The sequence below is a fragment of the Vicugna pacos genome, chromosome 11 (genome assembly GCF_048564905.1).
Source record: "Vicugna pacos chromosome 11, VicPac4, whole genome shotgun sequence".
Classification (NCBI taxonomy): Eukaryota; Metazoa; Chordata; class Mammalia; order Artiodactyla; family Camelidae; genus Vicugna; species Vicugna pacos.
In genome coordinates this window covers 68558745-68578260 of record NC_132997.1, presented here as the reverse complement: position 1 = coordinate 68578260, position 19516 = coordinate 68558745, and the positions used below count along the sequence as shown (strand labels likewise).

The following is a 19516-nucleotide window of genomic DNA, read 5'->3' as shown; positions in this document are numbered from 1 at the left end:
ACGAAATTCCGTCCTTTCACTCCCTATTCACAATTATTATAACAAATTTTAACTTGGTGAACCTAGGGAGAACTGTTAAACTGTCCGTGACAGCTGCAGGTTTGCTGAGTCAGATCCAAGCAAGCCCAGAGGAGCTGATCTTAGCCCTTGGCGCCTAATTTACACACAGGAGGAAATATACTTGGGAGGGACCCTTGCCTTACCTCTCCAGGAACGTCTCTTAAAGTTCTGTGGCTGGTTGCTCTAGAGGAGGTAGATTTTCTCTTGTCAGGCTCCCTTAACTCTAAAATTGTTTCTTTGAATCGTAAGAAACCTCTTTCTCTCTTTCTCTTTCTGGTTTTTTGTTTTTGTTTTTTATTTGGTCTTTATTTATTTATGCTATTTGGAGTTCCCTGTGTAACCCTTGAAATTTACTGCAGGAAGCTTAAGTGTTCCTCAGTGACTATTCCAGTGTTCTGAAAAGGTCTTTAAGAAACAAGCTTTGTCTTAAAGCCATCGACTGGCAATAAAATTCTAAAATATTTTCACCACTATTTAGAATACGATTCATTTCAGGGTTTTAACTGCTATCAGATTGCCAATTCAGGTTCTTACTGGGAGAAATTTTTAGACAAATAAATGCAAGAGTCTATGTACCTTTTATTTTATTTTTAACACCTTTATTGTGGTATGATTCCTGTACAGTAAACTACACATATTTCAGATGTACAATTTGGTGAATTCTGATAGATGTAAAACAGCAATGAAACCACCACCACAATCAAGATAACTAACATTTCCATAGTGTCTAGGGGGCAAAGAGGGTGGGAAGGGACAAATTGGGAATTCGAAAACTGCACCTCTTGGGGAGTGATGGAAATGTTACGCGCGTACCTTTTTATGAACACTCAGTTCCGACATGTTTACCAGTGACACTGGCAGTCAGTGCATCTGGCTCTGCAGGGCGGCGGGGGTTCCAGGGGGAGACACCTAACCGAAGATTTTGATAGAAAGTGTACTAGTCAGGACGGGCAGCGTCATCCTGGAGTAACAACCCCCAGCCCTTGGTGCCTGAAAACAACAAAGGTTTATTTCTCATTCACACTGTAAGTCCATTGACAGGTGGCTGGGGCTCCAGTCTAGCTCATCTTTACTCTGCTGGCTGGCGGCGCCATCATTATCTTGAATTTTGCTGGTTAGAGTGACCGAGGAAGAGGTCTGCAGGGTCTGACACTAGCTATAAGTGCTCTTGCCTAGAAGTGACCCCCGCCATTTCCATTCCCAGCTCACGGGCAAGATTAGGCACATTGCCCAGCTCCATTAGAAAATGGCCAGGAGCTGCAGTCTGACCCCATGGGCTGGGAAGGAAGGGAACCAGTGACACTAGTGACTTCTAACACAGTTTCCTCTTCTGATTACCAGATATTTGGCACCTGCAGGTGAAATACTCATCCCCTCCCCGAAGGAGAGACCCCCACAGTCCCACCCAGTCAAAGCATCTGGATGATGCACAGGAGGTGCTAAATTAGGGGGTGATAGGTACAAAGTCATTTTGATGTCATCTCTGGATGAGGGTCCTCTTGATCTAGAAACTTCTGAACTAAAAAAGGCAAGGTTACCTGCTGTTGACTCCCTCCCCCATGCTTATATTAATATCTAATGGTGCTATTCTTTCTGAATAGGGGGTGAATGGGACACATCCATTCACTGGTCCCCGGTCATTCTACAATGCTGAAGCATTTCTGAGATCCCTGTCTTGTAGGTGAAAACTGTTCCCTTGGGGTCCTGGTTCTTCTCTCTGGGAGGGCTTCCCTGGTCCATTGTTCTCTTCAGCCCTTGGTTTTTTCCAGTAGCCTCAAATGCATCTTAAGTAAAGAATATACGTTCCGTAAGGGGCTGAGCGGCTTTCCCAGGTGCTTCTTGACGCTGGAGGTTTGGGGGCTCCAGAGTTATTTTAGGTCTTAACAGTTTCCCCAGCCTTCCCAGGCTCAGGCTCTTGGTTTCCTTGGTAGGACAACTCTTCAGGAAGCAGGTTTCCTATCTCTTTACCTCTGGTCTATTTCCATATTCCAGTAGTCAAGCCCTCAGTTCTTGGCATACTTCTGTTCACAGGATGCCTTTGTGCTCTTGCTTCCATGCCTTTCTTTATTGACTTAATTGATGATTCTTTGAACCTGTCAGGCTTTGCTGGGGAGGCCACACCTCAAGTCTCTTCTCCCCTGAGCTATTCTAACTGCAAACGTTCACTCAGAAGCCACAACCTTACCTGCATCTTTTCTTGGAGACATCTTAACCCTTTCAGAGTATGAAGAGGGGGTGTGATAGTCATTCCCTTCCTTTGACCCTCACCCCCAAACTATGGGTTAATTGACCTTTTTCCCTTCCCAGTTTTATTATTCATCTGTTGGGGGAAGAGAAGCAGCTGCTTTTTCCAACCCTGCAAGTCTGACTTGATGGATTGTTCCCTTCCCTTTTTCTTTGTAGACCAGTCAATGACTTTCTGAGCACATCTCTCTTTTAAGGGTTACACCTTTTAAAATGTAGCCAACATTAGCCAGTAGTAGCCAACACATGCTACTAACATTTGACTTCAACCTCTTGCATGAGATCTAATTCTTCAAGTACCTTATCTGCCTTCCAAGTACATGATGGTTTCACCAGCTGCATTGCCAGCCTCCAAAACCCAGTGCCTCCCTCCCCGCTGCCTGGCCTCTCAGCCAGTGCTGTACTTTTTTTTAGCTGTTAAAGCAGCACTCCACTTCAAGTAGCAGTCAGAACAGGCCAGGTTCTGTGGCAGTAGCAGACAATACCCAATCTCAGTGGTTTAAAGAACAAAGGTTTATTTCATACCCGTGCTGTATGTGTCTTGAAGACTGACTGCTTCCAGGACCCAGGCTGACAGAACAGCTGCTATCTGGAATGCTTCCCATTGCTCTGGAAAAGCTCTGGATAGTCTCATGCCTGTAATTAAATACTCTGGCCTGGAAGTGACAACCTCCACATCACTTCCACTCACCCTTAATGCAGTTTTCCTTCAGCATTGTTTTTGAGCTCTCTCTATCTGGAGACATAAATCTAGTTGCTTCTCATAGTTACATAGTATTCTACCATAAAAATGTATCACACTTTATTTACATATTGATGACATCTAGATTGTTACTGGTTTTTTGTTTTTACACGTTGCTGCAGTGAACATCTTTGTATGTCTCCTAGTGCACATGTGCAAGAATTTCTTTAGGAAATAGTTCCTTTTATTCGTTAGAATATAGTGAGAGAATATGGGCCCCAAGGTAGCTACTTACCTGAAGCACCTTGTTTTGTGAACATCAGCTTCTAATTCATTCACTACACGAGGAAACCAGTTTGAATGAGTGGATCAGTTAACTCTTCTAGTGGAATTCTTCTTGTGCAGTTCGAACCCGGTCTACTGCTAAACATCCTTGATGAATATTCTGGAAACTTTTTAGAATGACATCTGGATTTAAAAGTGCAAATGCAGACATTCTGTGTCTAAAGTGAACATTACTTTTAGTAAACACAGAACAGACTCTTATCAGTACTTCAGCTGAATTTATCAAAGCATCTGCATGCCCTGGATTAATGCACACATGAGTCATGGATTGAGATTTCTTCCTTTCTCTTCTCTTCTGTTTCCATCCACTGCTTGCATATGGAAAGTGTAGTTTAGATAGACCTTGATATCAAGAAGATAAATAAGGGGGGTGGGTATAGCTCAAGTGTTAGAGCATAGAATGCGTGCTCAGCACACACAAGGTCCTGGGCTCAATCCCCACCACGTCCTCTGAAAATAAATAAATAAACCTAATTACCACCCCCCCAAAAAAAGGAAGATAAATAAAAACATTTAAAATATGACAGTGTCCTGTAAAAGCATTAAAATGTGAATAGGAGAGCATTTAACTTGTCATGAAGACAAGAAATGAGTAGGTAAGTGAAAGCAATTTCTGTTGCCATTTAAACGATAAATATTCCAGTCCTTGTTCCCTTTTATCTTAACCCAAATTGTTGATGTGATACTAAACTGAATTTTCAAAACTCTACACTTTTTCCCCCTGTTTTGCTGAGTTGCTAAGGAAAGCTTTGAAATGGCTCAAAAATGAGCAGGAGGTGAAGCAGGAAGAAGAAACCGAATTGAAAATAACTTACAAAATGCTCGGCTATCCTCTGTAGCATTTTAAAAACTAAGACTTCTTTTCAGTTGCCTGTAGTTAAGAATATTCAACCAAATAAAAGGCCATGTGGGGGCTTTTCTGGGTTTCACGCAGCTTGTTCTGTCCTCTGTGCTGAGATGTCTCCTGTTTCCCCTTATCACTGAATACTAATTTTTCCACTTCTTCATGTACTGAAAATTTTACATGAAGAATTTTCTCTATCCCCTCCTCTGATTTATAGCCTCTACTTGTACAACCTGCTTATCCTGCCGCCCACTGACATCACTAACAACCTAGAGAGGTGGCTTTCTAGACCTTCCTGTGGGCTTATCTAATCATAACCATTAAGGGTCTTCCTTCCACCTGCCTGCCTGCCACCCTTCATTCCTTCTTTCCTTCTTCCCCTCCTTTTTTCCTTTTTTTCAAAACAAGACAGGGTAAATAAATCATTTACACTTCCAGATATCTCTTGCTTTTAAAGAGACGATTGGGGATATCTCTCTAGGCAGCTAGTATAGATCTCATTCATTCTTTTTATCGCCTGCCTAATATTCCATGGTTTGGAAGTCATGCAGTATTAAAATTTCTCTGTTAAAGGGCATGCACCTTGTTTCCAATTTGTTTGGAACTTGGTTTTTTTGTTCTTCTTAAGTTTGGCCACTCAAAGGGGTGCTACAATGAATATCCTATACCTGTCCTCCAATACTACTCCTTTTTTTATATGGTCCAAGAGAGGGATTAACTGCATTTAAAATATACGTACTTTTAATTGTAATAGATGTTGCCAGAGTCTTTCAAAAACAGTTATCCTAGTCATGTTCCAGAATACCCTGCCCCTATCCTGTCCAGTAGTTGGTGTAGGATTACAACGGCAACACCGATTACATAGCCCAGGCACCCATTGACGTGCTATCATGTATTTCACTGGGGTTTAAAACTAGGACTCTCATTGTCCTATAATGATTAGGGGTAGTTGTGATTTTTTTTGTGTATTTTTTAAAGAATCCATGGAAAATTTATTTATAGGAAGGAGGGAATCGGAGGCCATTCTGATGCAATCCACCCCTTTCACAGATAAGGAAATCAAGATTCAGAGAGATGGAGGGAGGCAATTGTTCTGAATTCTGAATGGGAGCTTTATGCATTGCCTATACTGTGGGCCATGCTGACACTAATTTTTAGAGAATGGACCAAGAAACATCATCTGTGAGCTCAGCTGACTGCTAGGGAGGGACTGTTCCTGTCTTCTGTTCTCTCCCGCTAGGGTAAGCGAGCTCCCCCAGCCTACACTGGGCTGTGTGGGATTTGCTTTGCAAACTTCTGCAAACATGATAGGACATTTGTTAACTTGGTCTTGTCAGTGGAACTTGCTCCTCTTAATCTTTGTGGGAGTTTGGATTCCCATTTGGGTTTGCTCAGTATTTATTGTAAAGCATCTGATCAGCCACAGCAACTTTTCAGGTTCCCCCTGAATAACGTCAGCCTGTTCAGGGAGTTCAGCCCTTTCTCTTAATAACAGTAGAAAGAATTATGATGGAAATTCATTTTGTCATAGATACACCTCTCCAGCAGGATAAAAATATAAATATGTATTTATACATAAATATATACCATGGAGCACGCCTTTGTGTTGCAGACTGGTCAGGACCTGTGCTCATTTGTGGGCTCCCCTGCCAGTGGTCCTGGTTCCTGTGGTTTAGGAGTTCACAGTAGTTCACAAGCCTGCAAGCTGGAACTTCTGAAGGAACTTTCAAAAATATCCTCATGCCCCGGACCCACCCCAGGATTAAATCAGAACCTGTGGGAGAGGAGACACGGCCGAGCTGAGGACTTGGGGGCAGGCCGTTTGAGGTGGAGAGAGTAACCCTCCTGAATGAAGAAAGAAATGTGTTGGAACACGAGGTGTTCTTTTGAGAATCCTGCCCCTCGTCTCTCATAGCCCACTTTCTCTCCCTTCCTCCTTCCTATTTCTTCTGTAGATTAAAGCAGTGGAGGAGGGAGGGTATAGCTCAGTGGTAGAGCACATACTTAGCATGCACGAAGTCATGGGTTCCATCCCCTGTACTTCTGTTAAATAAAAAGTAATAATAATAAGTAAATAAATAAATCTAATTACTCCCTCCTCCCAAAAAGTTTTTTACATAAATAAATTGAAAGCAGTGGGGTCACATTGTATAAAGTCAATTCATGAAGGCAAAAGTTGAATACTATAAAAATGATCATTAAAGAGGCCCTGAGAATACACTGTGAGGCTTAGAGATCAATGTACCATCTCTTAGTACACCTAGTATAGCCAGTTTTTCCCCTGGCATCAAAACAGATCACTGGTTCTTTGGCTGAGATTCTGATAAAGTAGCATTTGGGAGCCGGGGTGTAAGCAAAATGTGTATTGGAATTGGTCTGCATTCGGTGAGATTCTGGAGCCCTGAGAAGCACGTGGGAGTTGAGGCTGGCTTAGGGAATCCTATTCTTACCTGCTCAGTTCCAAGGCTGACTCTGAGTGGCATATGGGCAGAATCATGGGCACCATTTAAATTCCTTCTCACCTGTCTCCTCTCCTAGGCAGGGACAGGTGAATTCAGGTAGACTGAATGGTAAATGCGCAAACAGATGGGACACCACTGCATTTCAACACTGAATACTCAAAACCTGCTGGGTTCTTTGCATGTACAGAATTCAAGGGCCCTCTGTCTTTCTGTCCCCTAGCATTCCCATGGTTCGGCATGGATATCGGCGGGACGCTGGTTAAGTTGGTCTACTTTGAACCGAAGGATATTACAGCTGAAGAGGAGCAAGAGGAAGTGGAAAACCTGAAGAGCATCAGGAAGTATTTGACTTCTAACACTGCTTACGGCAAAACTGGGATCCGAGACGTCCACCTGGAACTGAAAAACTTGACCATGTGTGGGCGGAAGGGGAACCTGCACTTCATCCGCTTTCCCAGCTGCGCGATGCACAGGTTCATCCAGATGGGCAGCGAGAAGAACTTCTCCAGCCTGCACACCACGCTCTGTGCCACGGGAGGCGGCGCCTTCAAGTTCGAAGAGGACTTCAGAACGGTATGTCCCGTTTACCCCTGTTCAACCGTCAGAACCACCTCTTAGAGAAAGAAGGGAAAACCTCTCACATGACCATGATCCTGGCATCTCTTGTGGACGAACTAGACTCCTAGGCTTGGGACTCTGGACAAGCTTACTTCACCTGTCTGTGCCTCAGTTTCCTCATCTATATGAGAATGAAAATAGTTCCCACCTCATAGGGTTGCTACTGGAACGATTCAGTGAGATAATACGTACCTGGCCCTTAGTTAACGCTCAATAAATACCACCTAACCGCCTCATCATTCTTGTTACAATTGCTCCCGTAAAACATGCTAAAGATAAGGTGATCTAAACCTGCTTCTGAAGTATTTTAGAGTTTTCCACAAATTTTTACTACAGTTTCATGTAAGCCGTAATCACTGTGCCAGCTTTCTAGACATATAGACTGAGGCCTTCAGGAAAGGCTTTCTGTAAATCTTACTGAACATTATTATTTCTGTCTACCACGTGCTCTGTATCTTTTTCGTTTTATGAATGTCCTTCAGAAGTTTTGCTCACAAGGAAAAATGAAATCTTTGATATTATTTATAAGTGAATAACTTTGTTATGAATATTATTTAGGGGATATGATTCTACATAAGAAGAATAATGCTGTAGCCTGACTGGCAGTACATTCCAACTCTGTGTTGCTCATTTAGATTTGACAAATTTGGCTAAATGGAAGAGATGGATGAGTGACATAAAATCCTAACTTTCTCTTTATTGAGCAATCCCTACCACCTTTGTGTTCCAGTTTCCTCATTTTTACAGTCAAGGTAATCTTTATACTGTCCAGCTGCATCTCACAGGAATAAAATGAGAATAAAGAGAAATAAGAAATGGAGAAATAAAGAAAATTAAATTAACAGAAGTGATTGAACACAGGAGAAGGAAGGATTGGAAGATCTGGGGCTTAGTCTTGACAGAAAATTTATTATTAATGAATCAATTAATAAATCAGTGCTTTATTCACAGTATTTAATACAGTTATAAGTGCAAACTGTATTTGCATCAGCAGAAGTAACATCGTTTATCTCAATTCGTAAGTAGTTTCTACAAGAGTAGACAGTGAGTCCTAGAGTATTATCTGAAGTGAGATTGATTACATTCAGGTTTTGGCTTTTCCTTTTGTGTCCCCTTTCCCTCCCCAGCAGTAGATTTTGACACTGCCACTTACTTAAATGATTCATGAGATCTTTTTCCCACCGAAGGGACCCAGTGATCAAAAGAGTTTTGAAACGGAGAAGGTTGAGATCCAGGGACTTGAAAATTAAATGCAGGTGTATAAATGGAAAAGCATTAACCCTGAATTCTAGTCCTGCTTCTGCATTTAACTAGCTGGGTGACTTTGAACAAGACATGTCCCTCCTCTGGGTCTCAGTTTCACTATCTTCAGAAGCTGGCAGTAAGATTTCTACAACAGATAAGGAAACTAAAGCTAAAGAGAGATGAAGAGGAGCCAGTAGTGCCCCTAGGTTAGAGCCGGGGTGTCGGCTCCATTCTGATTCAGGAAACGCTGACCAACCCCCAGTGCTGTGAACTCCCCAGTTCCCTCAAGGACACCCTCTGTGTCCGTCTCCATGTGGGAGCCTGAAATGAACCGAGGTGACCTGGAGCACTTACGCCAGCTTTATCAGGAGCTCCATGTCCCTCCGCTGGGGAAATGTCCTGGAAGAAAGTTACTCAATATCTGTTGGCCACAAGCAAGTGTGTTTCTCAAGGGTCTGAACTGAGAAATGTCATATCTTGTTACAACCCAGATAGAGAAGCTTCTGCTCCTTCAGGCAGGTTGCTGGAGCCGCGTGAACAGACTGGTGTGGGGAGCAAGACCAGGGTGTTTGCAAAACAGTTTGGCCATCTATAAAAGAAGGTATCTGGGCTGCCTTCTGTTTCCATGCTCAGTCTTGGCCAAAGTGCAGACAGAATTGAAGAAGACAGCTCTCTTCCTGTAGCCTGTTTGTCAGTACACTCAGTGACCTGCCCTTATCCTTCCAGAGTTTGTGAGGATGAATAGGTTTTGTCATCCTCATTCCTAAGCATTCATTCTCTCACTCAACAAGTATTCATCGTGCTCTTTGTATGCAACAAGTATTATGATGAGCAAAACAAAGCCCCTGCCTTCCTGGAGCTTATATTCTAGTGCAGGGAGCCAGTCAGTAATCAAATAAGTGAATATAGAATATATCAAACGGCTATAAGTTTGGGAGCATAGGAGGAGTTGGGAGGGTCTTTGTGTGATGTGTTCCCAGTGGAGCAGGAACCAGAAGAAGTAATCAAACAAACCAGGCTGCTAGGGGGGAGAGTATTTTAGGCAGAGGGAACAGTAAGTGCTAAGGCCCTTAGGTGTAGACTTTCCAAGCTCTTCCCTCTTCCAGAATGGAAAGTTGAAGGATCAATCTATAGTACTATATGTAGTAAACAATCTGACAAATAATAACACAGTGCATATACATATCTACCAGAATGTTTTATGTACCAAGTCTAATATTTTTGTTCACAACTACACCTCCTAACTTCAACAAGAGTCCTCTTTCGAATGCAAAGTATTTTAACACTAGAAATTTTATAGAAAAAAATCATCCTTTTTGTCCACTTAGCTCTTCCTTACAAGAGGTACTTTTCCTTGTGAGTTTTGTTCAGTACAAGACTAACATTTATTAGAAGTTAGGAGTGACTCTTAATTATTTAGAAAAAAAGAAGAAAAAACCAAAGACCTGCCTCCTAAACAAGCAGGATATAGCAACAATCTTATTTGCTTGACAGGAGATATAGAGAACAGTAATAGATTTTCTTACTGCTTTCACTGCATGTTTTCCAAGGTGTGAGAACATAAAAATTAGCCTTCATTAAGCCAGAAATCTCCAAGGACACAATCTAAATCAAGTTAATAAGGGTGAAAAATCATAAGGAGGGGATAGGGTAATTGTGGATGTGAAGATCTAAATCTATGTGCCCATTCAAGAACACTTATCAGCTTGGCTCCTGTTATTAATGTGGGGACTGCTTCTTGATATTGCAGACGTACAAGCTTTGGTAGACACCGTCATTCTCCATTGCATTCTAGTTTGACCCTCTTGACCGTTCATGCCCGGCCCCTTTTATCACTGGGTGCCAGGAGGAAGAAGGCATCTCTTGGAGGTTTTGTTATTCTTCTCACGCACAGAACGTGTTTGAAATGCATCTCTCTCAGGTCTCTGTTAGCTCTCCTGCGTGGAGAGAGAAGAGCCCTGAGTGTAATTTATAATTCAGAATCAACCATTTTATATGCAGATTGTTCTCGGTTTAGTCAGATAACCTTTTATGCCACTTTCAGTATGATTTATGGAGTCACTGTCAGCAAAGGCACCTTGGGAAGTGTGAGGTATCATACAGATGTGTGTTTTATTCATTTTGTGGAAAACAACTCAGTGACTCATTTCTCAAGCACAGGGGAGTGACTTTTGGTTTGGGGTAGGTCCACAGAATATTCTCATAGAGAGTAGGTATGGAGCCTCTTGGGATGATGGTTTTTACCAGATTGATTGATTTAGCTATTTATTTAGCAATTTTTGACAGACTGAGCTGAAGCATATAAGGGGAACCTCTTACAGTTGTATCTGGAACATGCCTTGTGTTTAGAATCTGTGTGTTTTTCTAATTTTGGCCTACAGGGAATCACTGATTTCTTTCAAGAAATTAGAGTCTTTAGTTTAGAAATGGTGTTTCCAAATGTTTTTCCACTTGAGATAAGAAGACCAGAATTATTTTACTTCTCATGTAATTATAACTCATGTGTAACTCATGTTTCCAAAGCGTTTTCATGGCCATCACATCTGATTCTTGAAAACAGCCCTGCAGTTAGCTAGGGCAGCTGCTACTAGGGAGAGTCTGTGATTTTATGGAACACCTGTTGTCACTGTACTAGGGTGTGGTAACAGACTCATCCCTGCTCTTTCAGCTTCAAAATCTGTGTGATCCCAGGACCAACAGCATCAGCATCACCTGGGATATTGTTAGAAGTGCAGTCAGAGCGGGGAGAGGGTATAGGTCCGTGGTAGAGCACATACCTAGTATGCCTGAGGTCCTTGGTTCAATCCTCAGTACTTCCACTTTTTAAAAAAAATGAATAAACGTAATTACTCCCCCCCAAAAAGATGATAAAAATAAAAAATAATTAAAAAATAAAATAGTTGGACAAAACGATTTAAAAAAATTAAATTAGAAATGCAGTCAGAAACTCTGGGAGTTGGGCCCAGCAATCTGTGATTTAACAACCCCTATGGAACATAAAATTTGAGACACCCCCCACCCCCACACATGCTTGTTTGGGTGACTTTATCATAGTTTAGTTCGAAAAAAATGGTTTTTCTTTTTACTTTATTTTTTCCCCTACTTCCGTTATTTACAGAGTTTGGGTCTCAGGGCCAGCTTTGGTTTTTTGTTTTTAAGCTGGGGGAGTAGTTTAAACGTAATGATTTAGGAACTGGCAGAACTCATTCTTTCCAAAAGCGCTAAGGAGTTACAAGCAGAGGGGTGCTGGCGTCGGCTGCTGCTGGCTCCTGGGAGCCCCTTGTGTGCACGTCTTCCCAGCTCTTGTGTTTAGTGACATCGTGTTAGTAACTTGAAATTGGCCACGATGGGGGTGATTATACCATGGAAATTGGAGCTATAAACCAGGGCTTTTGTGCCCAGAGGGCTGGTTCTTGAACATTTACCAGCACACCTTGGTTACAAGGTTATGTTCACATTAGCTGAAGCTTCATCTGCATGTTGGCTGGATCTGATGTTTCAGATCTATCACCATTTAAGACCCATCGTAGAGATCAACATTAGAATGTATGGAAAATTAGGAGGAATTGATTACCTCGTAGTAGGAAGTCAGATGTAACCCACAGATGTGTTTTGTCGGCCTTCAGCAATTTTTAAAATTTAAAATTAGCTGTCAGCACTTAAAATTGGGATATTTCAGAAAAAAACCTGGATTTCTGGCTCTTGAGAAATAGAGTCATTTGGCCACTCTGAGCCCCCATTACCACATGGCAACCAGGGGCTGCAGGTGAATTTTAAATGTGAGGATTGTCTTGTGCGTCACAATCCCCATCATTCTGTCACTTTAATAGACTTTATTCTTTTAGAGCAGTTTCAGGTTCACAGCAGAATCGAGCAGAAAATACAGAGAGTTCCATTCTGTCACTTTAATGTTTAGTCAAGGAACTTACCTTTTTTGTGTTTTCCTACTGTTTCCTGTAGGCACCTGCTTTATCCCGAATTTAAAGAAAGCTAAGCCCAGAGAAAGTTTCTCTGTAGTATGAACATGCTGATCTGTTTCAGGCTTTCCACCAAGTTAATTCAGTTCTACTTAAGACCTCCAGAGTCTTGTTCTGAATTTCAGGTGGCCTGTTAGAAAGCCCCAGAAATGAGCTCGCTCACTGCTTACACTTGGGAGCCTGTCCTTTTTCCTGGATGGGGAAGACTTTTGAGGGGGGTCTCTCTCAGTCTCAAGGAAAGTGACTAATATTTCTGTTTCCCAGTTTGAAGATGCATGACCTTAGACTTCAAGCAATAGCCACCCCCTCAGTAAGATGTGTAGAAGAGATATTTGTTTGCTGCTAGGCCTTTATTTGAAAGCGATTTTGAGGGGAAAGGTGAAATCACGGCCTTTCTGTTCAGAGCAAAGCTGTGTGCTTTGTTTATTTGCCTTGACAGGTGTTTCTTTTTCCTGAGCGTTGTTTCAGGATATCCAGCTGGACAAACTGTCTCTCTGTTCCTGTCTGTGATGTTGGTTCTGGGCATTGCTGTCAATATTGTTGATGGACCTCTGATTAATTTTTAAGCAGGTTAACCTGTGGTCCCAAGACTGGCTGACGAAATCAGCCAGTTTGAGATGATCCAGGCGGTGATAGCTTTCTCCGTTGCACTTAACAAATGTTTAGTAAGCAGTTCCAGTGTGGTGTTCAGGGGCACCCAGTGAACCAGAAAACAAGCTAGAATGCGCCCCATGTCATGAATGCGGTGGAAGACCTGGGCAGGGCTGAGGAATCCGGGAGGACTGAGAAGATGGCGCTTACACCGCTGTCTCGCTGTAGTGTTTTGGTCTCCAGATAGTCTTACACTATAGGACTACCCCCTGAATCTGTGAATAATTACATGCATCTCACCCAAACGTTTCACTTGGTAAAAAATGAAATGTGTGGAATCATCTATGAGATAGATTTACTTTATCACCAAGTGTGATTTAGAATGATTGTTTCTGTGTATCAAGAACACATCTACCATCTTGCTGGTTAACCCCTTCTCACTAATTCTCTTCTGCGAGTGTAGCTTCAATGGATTTTGTTGAATGGGAAATTCAGATGAGTGATAAAAAGTCAAGAGTTTTCTTCTAGCTGTTAATTTTTGTAATGAAGGTGATGCCTTTTGGGCAAAATGTCTACGTACAGTAGTTATGTAGGTGGTTTCCAGATCCCAGAAGCAGTCCTCGTTATGAATGAAGACAGAAGGAGAACAGCGGGTCATTGGGAGGCGTTTGCTAGCTGTACCACGTGGGGAGACTGATTTAAGCTCCATGAGCCTTAACTATACAGTAAGGATAATAGTATCGACTTATAGGGTTTTTGTGAGAATTAAATGGTCTGTTACAAGTGCTTGGCCTATAGCAAGCAAAAAATACTAGATATTATTTTTTAAAGAAATTTTTAAAATATTTAAGTTAGACCATATAAATATCTTTGTTCATTTGGTGATTGTTAGAAATTTTGGTTGGTTTTTTTTTTTTTTTTTTTGGACCAGCAATAATACCACTTTTGAGGACCATGGGTTAGACTTTTGAGGCTACAAAGTGCCCACTGTGCCCTAAGGCTAGCCCACAGCCCACTTCCTCTTTGCTTTTTTTCCTCCTATGTTTAGGAGAATAGGAGTTTTTATTTCATAGGAGTTTTAAAGGGCACTCTGGAACCATCTCAGGTATTAGTAAAAGAGCCAACATTTTGTGAGTCCTTTGTACATGCCAAGCCCTGCGTAAGCATTTTACATATATTACTATCACATAACCTGCACAACACTATGCCGTGGGTGTTGGCCCCATTTTACAGAGGAGGAAACTGAGGCTTGAGAAGTTAAGTAGCTTGCCCCACATCCCTCACTTAAGCAAGTATTAGTGCTAGCATTCAACGCCAGGTCCAACTCCAAAGGCCAGGCCTGGGAAAAGGAGAGCCGGAGATTGTCCCCAACTCCCAGGCTCACTGTGCCTCCCCAGGACCTCATATCCTGCCAGGAAGTGGAAGCTTCTTTCTGCTTTTAGAACATTCGCACTCTCCTCACCCTGTGGTATGCTGTGTTAGTTTCTCATACCTCAAACCTAGTGAATTAAAGCCCCAGAAATTTATTCAGCCACAGTTCTGGAGGCTGGAAGGTAGAAATCCAGGTTTTGCTGGCAGGACCACACGTCCTTCAGGGACCCTTGAGCAGGATCCATGCTTTGCCTCTCCCAGTGTCTGGTGGCTGCTGCCTTCCTTGGCCCGTGGTGTAGTGCTCCAGTCTCTGCCTCCCAAATTCCTGTGGCCTCCTCCTCTGAGTCTATCAGATCTTTCCTGTGTCTCAGAAGGAAACTTGCCAGTGGACTTAGGGCCCACCTGGATCATCCAGGATGCTCTCTTCATCTCAAGATCCTTAATTACATCTGCAAAGACCCTTTTTTCCAAATGAGGTAACCTTCACAGGTACTGAAAATGAGGCCATGGCTCCATCTGTCAGGGACAGGCACTCCCCATGCTAGTGGGTGCTTGGCCAGCCGTCAAGCAGGGTCCTGTCCTCTGGCACTCGCTGCGGTCAGGCAGAGGCTGCTCTTCCAGTGGAATGACTGACTGTCAGCAAGATTGCACAACGGGGCAGTGTTCTAAGGACGTGTCCGTCCTTTCCGTGTTAATGACACACGGGAAGTCCAGCTGAAAGCCTGCGGGGCTTCCCCTGAGGTGGTGGCGGCCTCTCTCACAAGGTCTCCTTCTCTTTCAGATTGCTGACCTGCAGCTCCACAAGCTGGATGAACTGGACTGCCTGATTCAGGGCCTGCTTTACGTTGACTCCGTGGGCTTCAACGGCAAGCCGGAATGTTACTATTTTGAGAATCCCACAAATCCCGAATTGTGTCAAAAAAAGCCGTACTGCCTCGATAACCCATACCCTATGTTGCTGGTGAACATGGGCTCAGGTGTCAGCATCCTAGCCGTGTACTCCAAGGACAACTATAAAAGAGTTACAGGGACCAGGTAAACGCGGTTTCCACTAGGAGAAACTCTTTCTGCTTAAACCCAGGCCTCTTGCTTGAAGACCAGTTTATCAAAAGGTTATTTACATTGAATACATTTGTAAAGGAAAGATCTTACCCTCCTCGGCCAAACAAAAAGGATCTATTGGACATGTTACACAGGGTGACTTATGTAAAGGTTAATAAAATACAGCCGTCGCTCTTGCTGGAAACTGGTCAGATTGAGGGAATAAGGGTCCCACATACCAGAAGTTTCCCCAAAGGCAGTGCCTGCTAAGCGCCAGGCGAATGGCAGGGACCAAAAGCACAGCAGAATCCAGGGGGAAGGATGCTGGGGATGGTCAGAGAGGGCTTCAGAGGAAACCTTCTTTTGGAACTACCTGGGTGCCTAGTCCAGGGAAAATTGCTTGAAATAATGTCATTGCAGTCAGTGAGCTAAACTGGATTTACACAGAGTGTTTTTTACCCTCAGGTAAATGCTCCAGCTGCAAAGTGGAGTAGTTGGCACTCCTCACAGAGAATCTGAGAGCGTAGTGAACAGGAAAACAGCCCCGCGACCCCACAGCTGGGCAGAGCGCCTTGTTTCTTAGCATACACACCCCAAGGGCACATGGGCTCAGCTTCGGGGTCAGAAGGACCCAGGGTCAGAAGTCTTTGAGAAGTCCTAGTGGAAACAAAGTTAGGTAGGTTTTCCTTACTTGTAAGAGGATTTGCTACGTATGAATTGTTTCTTCAACTTCTTGGACCACGGAAGCATTTTTGGAGGAACAACTTAAGAAACTAGTTTTGCAGCAGGTGCTTTGGGGCATGATATTGAAACCGTTGTTTTGGATAGATGGAGATAATCGTGTGACTTCTCTGGGCCCCCAGACCCTTGTCCGTGCCATGAGTGAGTTGTTTCTTAGTTTCTGCAGCTTTCCCAGCACTGACGTTCTGCCGTACTGCTCACCCCTGACGGGGAGGGCACTGCTTTTCTTCCGTATTAACATGGCTTGTGAAGGGACTACATAGATCAGTGGTTCACTGCCGGGGAGGGGAAAGTTGAGCCCCTCCAGGGGATGTTTAGCAATGCCTGGAGACATTTTTTGGTGGTTCCAACTGGAGGTGGGGTGACACTGGCATCCAGTGACCAGAGGTTGGGGATACTGCTAAATATCCTCCATTGCATAGGCCAGCCCCACCAAAAAAGTATTGAGCCCCGAATGCTAATAGCAGTGATGTTCAGAAACCCTGGCGCACACATTCTGACTGGTCCTGCTCGTGTCCAGAATGTAGGCTTTGGTGGCTTGAGTTAATTGCCACTGGACAATACATTCCCACCGAGCAAACAGAACTAAGCTCACTTGCTCACAGAAGAGTCACAGCTAGCCCCAGGGCCCCATCAGGACTGTCGGAAGTATCAGAGACAAATGAAGATTTCAGCTGAGCTGGTTTAACATTAAGAGTGATCTCCTGAGAAAGGTATAATTTTTAAGAAACTACAAACTTCCTCCCAAAAGGAGTAATTGTGTTGGTAGAGCTAGCCCCAAGGTAACAAGGCAAACGTTCCCCACAATTAGAGACAGTTATTACTTTGTTGATGAACACGTAACAAATTCATGAATTATATCACAGTTAGTCTCTCTTGAACTTGGAGATTCCAGGGGTCTGGGTCATCGTCTGCTAATGAGCCAGCTGTGGTGTTTGGCATCTGTTACGGGTGCAGTAATGCCTATAAATTGCAGTCACTGGTAAACACCTGTTACTAACCAGTGCTTTGCAATCATCAATAAATCCTGTCTGGATGTCCAAGCTCCCTTATAAGCTCTCTTTAAGCAGTAGTTTTGGAAATGTGCTACAGGAGACTGAAGGTTCATAGAGAGCCTTTTCCAGGACTGCCAAGGTCAGGGAGGTGAATGAAACATCAAGTCTGTGGGCCCCACACCCTCCTTGTCCAACCAGAATTGTTCTACCAAAGGTTTTTTTTTTAATCCAAGTTAGAAAACCACTGATCTAAACTACAGGCACACCTCAGCAATATTGCCGGTTTGGTTCCAGACCACCACAATGAAGTGGATGTCACAATAAAGTGAATTACACAGATTTTTTGGTTTCCCGGTGCATATAACATTTGTGTTTACATTGTGCTGTAGTCTATTAAGTGTGCAATAGCATTACGTCTTTAAAAAAAGTACCATTAAAAAGATACATTATTGCCAAAAAATGCTGTCATCTGAGCCTTCAGGGAATCAATCTTTTTTTTGCAACAGTAACATCAAAGATGACAGAGCACCATAACAATTATAATAACAACTAAAAAGTTTGAAATATTGCAAGAATTGCCAAAATGTGACACTGAGACACAAAGTGAGCAAATGCTGTTGGAAAAAGGCACCATAGACTTGGGGATACACAAACCTCCAATTTATAAAAAATGCAACATCGGAGAAGTGTGATAAAGTGAAGCGCAGTAAAATGAGGTGTGCCTGTATTTTGGTCAGCAGTGAACATCAGTGTGTGGAACACACTTTGGGAGACTCTGCTTTAAGCAAACAGCTTAAGCTTTAAGTTTTGCTGCTCCTATTGTGAACTGACAGGTGTAACTAGGTTTTTGGTATTCACCTAGACCCTCTATTCCCAATATAAGCACTTTTATTTTTAGGAAGCCACATCATTACAGAATATCAGTTCTCTTCTCTGAATTTTTAAAATTATTATTCTTATTTTTTATTGAAGTGTAGTCAATTTACAATGGTAGTTTCAGGTGTACAGCAAAGTGATTCAGTTGTACATATACATACATATATATTTTTTTCAGTTTCTTTTCCATTACAGCTCATTACAAGAAGTTGAATATGTTCCCTGTGCCATACAGTAGGATCAGTTTTCTTTTAAACATATGATTTTATATGGTTCGTTTCAGTGTTATATGTAATTTTATCACATCCTAATTAGTAGCAACATTTTTTCCTACTGACAACTCCAATTTTATTATAGAAGTCAATGAAAAAAACAGGACTTAACAGCTGACACTGTTAGCATGTGTAATCTATTGAAAAGAGGAATGTAAAGAAGTTTAAAACTTCAATGAAATGAGCAGTGCAGCTTATTTCATTCTTTTGGAATCTGTTTTAAGGGCATGAGCATTCAGGAATTGAAGATTTTCTTGTACTTCTCCCTAAAATTCCTCACTACAAGGTTGCTGGGTTTTTTCTTTTTTTTTTGAAAGTAATGATGTTTTGGACCCTTATTTGCCAAGGGTCTTGCTGTGTGTCTGCTGAAACAAACAGATGTATCTGATTGTGAGTGAGAGAGTCACTAGATGAAATAATGGTTAGCAGGTTGAGGATGTTAATAAAGTGCTCTTCTGCGACTGTTCATTCTTTCCTCCTCTCTGCAGTGTCCCAGCTGTGCCCGTGCATGCCCGCTTTCCCCATTCAGCTCCGATTCTGTGTCTGGAGTCACCTGTCATTTTCCAGTCATACAAAGCCCCTGTCCTTTTTCACTCATACCAACCCATCAGATGATGAGTTGCCTTCTTTCTAAGTCCGCCAGTGTCTTCAGGTGTCTATTTTTGGAGTTGGTTGTTGAACACCTCGATAAATACAAACACCTGAGGTTCAAAGAAGGGTTATTCATGTGGATGAGAGATAGAAGCTAGAAAGATGAGCAGAAATTTTAAAAAAATATACAGAAGGAAAACAAGACAGATTCAGATGGCACTCAGACCAAGAAGTGTTCCCGTTAAAACCACTAGCTTTGTAGGGTCGACTGAAACCAACAATGTATCAAGACCCGCCATGTTAAAAGTAAATGAAGGCAAACTTTCTTAAAGGAAATTCAGAATTTCTCCTGTGATTGAGCTGTTAAGGTAGTAATGCCCACAGAGCTCTTTTAGTCCTCATGGTGCTGCACCTACAATTTGGATAGCTGTGACTGGTGATGCCTAGCTACCTAATTTTCCATGAGAATCCATCATTTCAATCAAGAATCACTATTAAGAAATATTACAGTTAATGCTTTAGATGTGATTTAAAGAACTGTGTCTAGTTAGAATCTGGTAC

The 19516-nt window shown here is 42.5% G+C and overlaps 1 protein-coding gene across 5 annotated transcripts in view; it reads left to right on the top strand.

Moving 5' to 3' along the window:
- The window catches only part of PANK1 (pantothenate kinase 1), a 54196-nt gene that overhangs the window by 22552 nt on the left and 12128 nt on the right, over nucleotides 1–19516 (top strand). For all 5 annotated transcript variants that reach the window (XM_072971571.1, XM_072971574.1, XM_072971573.1 and 2 more), the window contains exons 2-3: nucleotides 6858–7210; nucleotides 15221–15474. In XM_072971571.1, coding sequence (XP_072827672.1) covers nucleotides 6858–7210; nucleotides 15221–15474 — 607 coding nt within the window. The remainder of the gene's footprint in view (nucleotides 1–6857; nucleotides 7211–15220; nucleotides 15475–19516) is intronic.